Source organism: Malurus melanocephalus, unplaced genomic scaffold (genome assembly GCF_030028575.1).
Source record: "Malurus melanocephalus ecotype Western Australia unplaced genomic scaffold, MMel_1.1 scaffold_977, whole genome shotgun sequence".
Lineage (NCBI taxonomy): Eukaryota > Metazoa > Chordata > Aves > Passeriformes > Maluridae > Malurus > Malurus melanocephalus.
Window position 1 is genome coordinate 113,310 of NW_026624209.1, and position 6,579 is coordinate 119,888.

The window sequence follows — 6,579 nt, forward strand, 5'->3', positions numbered from 1 at the left end:
GAGCTGACCTAAGGCTGTGACACAAATGGGAAGAAAAACCTTCAGTTTTTATCAATTTCTGGTTTAAATAATTGAAGATTTGCTAAAAATCCGGGTGCTCGTGGGGTTGGGATTTGGGATCATAAATGGGCACTATTTTGTCCCAAATAAAGCCAGGATTATCCTGCATTTCTCTGCACCAATCTTGRGAGGAAACAGCAAACTCCAGTTGCCTTTTGGCTTCAATTACTTTGTAACCTCCAAATATAATGAATTTTCCATCGTTACCGGGAGTTAAGGACACGGAATTACTTTTAACTGACATATTTTCAGATCCAGCAGTTGCCATGGCAACTATTCTTTTCCCACTGAACAATTAACATTAAAGTAAAATTCACTTCAAGTAAAAAACCCTCATTCTGTGCTTTTTTTGAAATCTCTCCTTCCTCTCTGTTTTTCTTTCTCAAGCCATCATTAGGGACGGTGTAAAACAGTTTGGAGCACAAATAAAATGTGTTTAGAACTGATACAAAATGTTCATTTTTCCAAGGGAAAAAAGGGAGCTAAAAAAGCAGAGTGTTCCTATATTTAGGAAAAAATCCACTTGGGATTAATCCACTGATATTCCAGTTCCTTGCCATCCCCACTATGAGATAAGAAGGGAACATTTGACTTGGAGATTGAGGTGACTCAGAGTGAGAATATCCACCAAGCTGCCTGCAGAACAAAATTCCAATGCCAAGGAATGAAGGATGGCAGCAATCTTTGGGAATTCTCACCAGTGGCCAAGCAAGACCTTCTGTTCCAGTGCATAAATCACAATTTCTTGCAAAGGCTATAAAAATCCCCCCCAGGCAATGTCAGATTGCTGTAGGCTCGTTTTATTTTTTATATTTTATGATTTTTTTTGAAATATATTTTTATATTTTATGATTTTTTTTTTAAATATATTTTTATATTTTATGATTTTTTTGTAAAAGGGGGATAAAAAGATGGAATTTGCAGGTTCCAGGGGTACTGACCTGCACAGAGACACCAGAAGAGGTGGGTGGGAATTGTGCAGGATGCTGCAATTTGGAGTAGGCTGAGTACATGGGGCTCTCATTCATCAATTTGTTATAGAGCTCCAAAGCTTCCAGAACCTTCACATTCAGTTCAGATAACTCGGAATGTTTCCTGTTTGGAAAAAATGGAGAGGATGYTGAGCTGCTTTAAATCTCACRTGGGGAGAAAAGAACAGTGCTGCAACAAAAAAAGCCTTTCAAAGGTAAAACGTCATTTTTTACCCATTTTTTTACCCATTTTTACCTATTTTTACCCATTTTATAGTGAAAAATTGCTGTTGTGTGATTGGAAGAAGAGTCCAAGAGCTGCTGCCACCAGGTCAGCAATTCCCAGGTGTTGTTCCTTGTTCTTTTTACCCTCAAATGTCCTCAGSAGTCACAGAACCATGGAATGGTTTGGGTTGGAAGGAATTTAAATTATTATCCCTTGTCCCAATCTCTCTCTGTCATTCTGCTCAGCTCCTTCAGGCCCTGGACAGCCAAATCTGAGCAGAGAGGGAACACAGAAAAACCTCCAGCAGACTRGAAATTCCAAGTTCTGGACAGGCTGGAAAAGGCCACAGTCAAAAAATGCCAAAATAAAAATTAAGTTTTGGACAGCAGCAATCAGATCTCAGTGCACACGCTGGATATTTGAGCATTAAAAAATAAACCATGGGTTGTCACATTTTTCCTGCAAGATTTTCTAGCTCGGGAGATAAAAATATCCCAAAAATATTATTACAATTGCCAAATTTGCAATAAATCAGTAAATAAATTAGGCTCACCTGTCTATCTCYTCTAGTTTTTCATCTATCATTGGACCCATCTGCTGGCAGATATCTGTGAAGRCAAAGGATTGAGGCAGTTAATGTCTTGCACAATTAAAACTCAGAAATTACTTTGTCCAACTACAGGAAAATTAAYTGCTTATTTATTTCAGGGTTGGGATTGGTGGATGGATCCTGCAAAGCTCAGGCATTTTTATATTTTATGGTTTATACAGAACTGGGAGTTATGCAAATGGTTCTGCTAAACATGGAGCTGGCTCGGAACTATTAAAAAAATTCAAATTATCCACAGAGCCCCAAACTCCCACGGTGCAGTAAGTGTTCTCCAGCACTGTTAGCACAGACCACAGCTCCCCACAGCTTAAAATAAACACAAAGAACTCCCAGCTCAATCCACAAAAGGTAATTGTGAGACAAAATCATAAAAAAGGAGCTCATTTAGTACCTTCTGAGTCGAGGAGATCTGGAGAATCGAGCTTTAAATCAGTTGGATCTATGCTCTGAAGTACCTGCAGGGTTTTATCCATCTTATCCTGAAAGGGGAAGATGAAGAACTTGGATTTCTCAACTATGCCAAGATTGGTTTAATATTCAAATCAAAGTTCTTTATAGAAGGAGAATCATCTGCCAGCATTCAGCACCAAAAGAATGTAAAAACCCAGCAATATTTTATCTCTAAAGTGATTCCATACCTCATCAATATAAACTGGCTCAGGCTCTGCTTTCTTAATTTCTTCTGCAGTGTCCTCAGRAGCAGAGATTTTATCCACAGCTGCTAAAAGAACAGAGAGCAGTTTCTTTTCTCTGTTTTTGGGATAATTTCACACACACATTTGCTCCTTTTTATTCCGTGTGAAAAGGTGACATTTGAAATGGCAATTCCCTGGGTTTGGATGTGAAATGTCACTGACCAGGAATCACAGGGAATTGAACCACATTTYTGGACCAGGAAAATGGTAACAATTAAAAGAGAAGCAGCAATTAAAGAGAGCTTTGGAGTGATCTTTGTTTGAAACAAGGCCATGGAGTGTCTCAGTTCTTTCCTGGGGCTGCTGCAGACAATTATTTTGCTGCTGGGTTAATTAGGAGTTGCACACAAAGCTGCCTTTGTGGCAGAATCCCCCATTTCAGCAGGTAACTCACCTGCTTCAGGCTCCACAGTCAAATCAGAGGTCACAAAATTGGATGGGAACAGCCCCACTCCTCTGTGGTTCTCCCCTTTCCACCAATTGGCATCGCTGGGGAAATAAAGATGGGTTACAGAATTCTGGGGTGAACAGAGCCAGGGATGTGTTTGGGGTTTTTTTTACTGAAAATCTGGGATTTAGAGGCAGATTTGGGGTTTTTAATCAATGTGATATCTAAAAGAGAATATTTGCAGAGTCAAACACAGGAGCTGGGGCAGAGGGAAAAGAGGAAGAGGAATCAGGGGATCACTCAAAACTGCACACAATTCATCAATTCTTTAAATTCATTACATTCTTTACACTGACAGCCATTTAGAGCTGTATATATATCTATAGSTGCTAACAACATTAATTATTTTAGCTATTTTTAATCAGTTTTACTCTCAGCAATTAAGCCCTTGATAGCCAGAGCTTTAACAATTGCTGAAATGGCTGGAATTTGTTGCCAATGCATTTTTAATGTTATTTTTAATTTTTTAATGGACAACCAATTCAGATTTATCTTCAAAACAACAAATTGGATGAAACACTCCAGGTTTTCCCCACACCAAAAATGATTTGAGGTCAAAAACTAGTATTATGGCAGGATAAAAGGAAGAGAAAGGGATGTGAGAGAGGTCACAGAGACAATTACATTTCTGGGGGGGGAAAAAAAAAGGAATCAGAGGAAAAAATATGCTACCCTGAGAAAACAGCAGTGGTGGAGCAAAGTCACCTCCACCTGAGTGTATTGTACCTGTCATCCAAAACAAAAATAATTTCTCCACTTTTAAAGGTGAGCTCATTGTCCTCGACAGCTTCAAAGTCATAGAGAGCTCGCACCTTCCTCAGGCTCTGAGGGTTGGGGAGGATTTCTGCAGATGGGTACAAGGATTTGGTTTCCATTTGCTGCTGTTTCTGCTCTTGCAAAGAYAATTCGATAGCTGCAGTTGGGGGACAAAGGAAAGAACAAGGTTTTTGTTTTATCCTTGTGAATAAAGGTGGTTTGATGTGTTAATTTAATAAAAATKGGATTTATTGCTTTGTTTAAATATGCTTCTCTAAGGTTTAAAGTTAATATTTCAAGTGCTGTGTGATGGGGAATAATGTTTTACTCAAATCTTTATGGAAAACACCCAGAATGCCACAATTCCCAACCCACTGCACCCTTGATTTCAATTCCTGCAGGAGGGATGAGCCCAAATTCCCATTTCCCTGGATTTTAACAAATCTTTTGAAGTCTAAAGCAAAGCTGAGAGCACCAACTCACCTTTAGCTATGTCCTCATCTTCTTTGGTTTTACTGGATGAGGAGCCATTCTTAGCAGCATTTGTGGAAGCCTGCAAAGGTGTGAAAGAGGAATTGCAGATTACAAATGAAAATGAAATCTCTATAATTAAATATTTTAAAAAATTAGCACAAAGCTGCTCCTGGGCAGCTGGATGATAGAAATAAAAATCACCACTCATCAGGTTTTATTTTGTATTCAGCAGGGGAAAAAAATAAATAATTGAAATCACTGATTTTATTGAAATAATTATTTTAGTTATATTTARTAAAGTACAACTACTCATTGAAATGATTCTTTCCATCCTTCACCCTTCCCTTCCAAAGAGAAGCTCCAGTTGGGAGCTGCTGATTTAAATCCTACAAAAGTCCCCAAGAGCACAGTGAAATCATCCCTGGAGTTGTCATTCCCACAAGAAAATGGGATTGGGTGCCAGTGCTCCAACTCTTCCATCTTCTGCCATATGTTTTACACTTAGATCAGATTTAGAAGTGAAAACATCTTTGTGGAGGAAGCAGGGATTGTAAAAGTTTAAAAATTTTCAGTGTTTCAGACAGAGGAAAGTAAACTTTGTGTAAGGAAATTGTTATAGAAATTGTAACTTTAATTTTCAGGAGTGATTAAAGGGAAAATATTTAGAAGCATCAATAGTAAAAGTTAGGAAAAAAATGTCTGAAATTGTATCTGCTGTTAGATTGGGCTCAGTAAACTCCCAGAAGTGAAAACCAAACTCCAAATCCCAAAGACCTGATATGAACAGGACAAACAGGAAATGGGGATTTGGGAAAGGATCCCAAAATCCCAAAGCAGCTCCCACCTGGGATGCAGCTGCAGGGAAGGTGACCCCTTCTTCCTTCAGGGATTTGATGGTTGCAGATATTAAACTGCACTGTGGGTCCTTCTGGAATTCTTCTGACCACTCCACCATCAGAGTTTTCAGCTTTTCACACACTTTTGGATGAGCCTGGAACACAAAGTTGGGTAAAAAGGGATGTTTGAGCCTCAAAATGAATAGGAAGAGCTGTTACCAAACCGATTTAATTATAAATATACTTAATCATTAATAATTGTGCTGACTGAGGAAATTTGGGAGGAAAATCTGGAATATCTGGCCTTTTAAACTCAGATCTGATATTTGAGCTCCTGGAGCACAAATTCTGGAGAAATCCAGCTCTCTACCACATTATCCCAAATTCCTGCCTCTCTGTGTTACTCACCCTCCATTTAACCTCAATTTTCTCTTCATTCCCTACAARGTGTGTTGTTTTCCACTTCCCAACCCAAAGTTGGTCTAATTTAAGGCACTGTTTTTCCCTACAACAAACCCCACAAAGAATCTTTGCCTACAATCCACCTTCCCTATTTTTTTTTGCCTCTGCAAAAAAAATTTTCTCCTCAGGTGCCAGGAGAGGTTTGTCCCAGCTGAGAGAAGCTCCCAAAAACCTGATTTTTGGRATCTTTTTGAAGCAGCTTCTCCCAGAAAAAAAAAAGGAATTATCCATAGGGATAATCCATAGGGACAGAGCCCCACATGGGCTGATAAACTGAGGCTCCAACCTGCATTTAACCCCCAAGAAAAGCTGGGCAGGCTCAGGATCAGCACAAAACTATTTGGCACATTTAACTGAACTCATTTTCTCTCAGAGAAGAGGGAAAAAGAACAATTTTTAGAATTTTCCTATTTTTATGATTCCTCTACATGGGCCAGGGTTGGGGGTAAAGGATCAGCATTCCCAAGAACACATAAACTGTGCCCCACAGCATTTCCCTGGGTGGGATTCCAGGATTCCCAGACCACCCTTGGGTGACATTCCAGGTATCCCTGCCCACTTCTGAGTGACATTCCAGGTTTCCCTGCTCCTCCTGGATGGGATTCCAGATTCCCTCCTGTCCCTGAATGGGATTCCAGGATTCCCTGGGTGGAATTCCAGGTTTCCCTGCCCACCCTTGGGTGACATTCCAGGTTTCCCTCCCATCCCTGGGTGACATTCCAGGTTTCCCTGCCCTCTTTGGATGGGATTCCAGGTTTCCCTGCTCCTCCTGGGTGGGATTCCAGGTTTCCCTGCTCCTCCAGGGTGGGATTCCAGGTTTCCCTGCCCTCCTTGGTTAGGATTCCAGGTTCCCTCCTGTCCCTGGATGGGATTCCAGGTCTCCCTGCCCTCCCTGGGTGACATTCCAGGTTTCCCTGCTTCCCTGTGTGTGATTCCAGGTTTCCCTGCTCCTCCTGGGTGGGATTCCAGGATTCCCTGCCCACCCCTGGATGGGATTCCAGGTTTCCCTGCCCTCCCTGGTTGGGATTCCACATTTCCCTG

At 40.6% G+C, this 6,579-nt stretch overlaps 1 protein-coding gene across 3 annotated transcripts in view; it reads right to left on the reverse strand.

The window, feature by feature from the left end:
* Nucleotides 1–6,579, reverse strand: part of STAM2 (signal transducing adaptor molecule 2) — an 18,713-nt gene that overhangs the window by 6,834 nt on the left and 5,300 nt on the right. For 2 of the 3 annotated variants that reach the window (XM_057386502.1, XM_057386500.1), the window contains exons 4-11: nt 5,085–5,231; nt 4,250–4,319; nt 3,737–3,923; nt 2,957–3,051; nt 2,506–2,588; nt 2,259–2,346; nt 1,811–1,865; nt 1,002–1,155 (exon numbers count right to left, since the gene is read on the reverse strand). In XM_057386502.1, coding sequence (XP_057242485.1) covers nt 1,002–1,155; nt 1,811–1,865; nt 2,259–2,346; nt 2,506–2,588; nt 2,957–3,051; nt 3,737–3,923; nt 4,250–4,319; nt 5,085–5,231 — 879 coding nt within the window. The remainder of the gene's footprint in view (nt 1–1,001; nt 1,156–1,810; nt 1,866–2,258; nt 2,347–2,505; nt 2,589–2,956; nt 3,052–3,736; nt 3,924–4,249; nt 4,320–5,084; nt 5,232–6,579) is intronic. The other variant, XM_057386501.1, reaches the window with a different exon arrangement.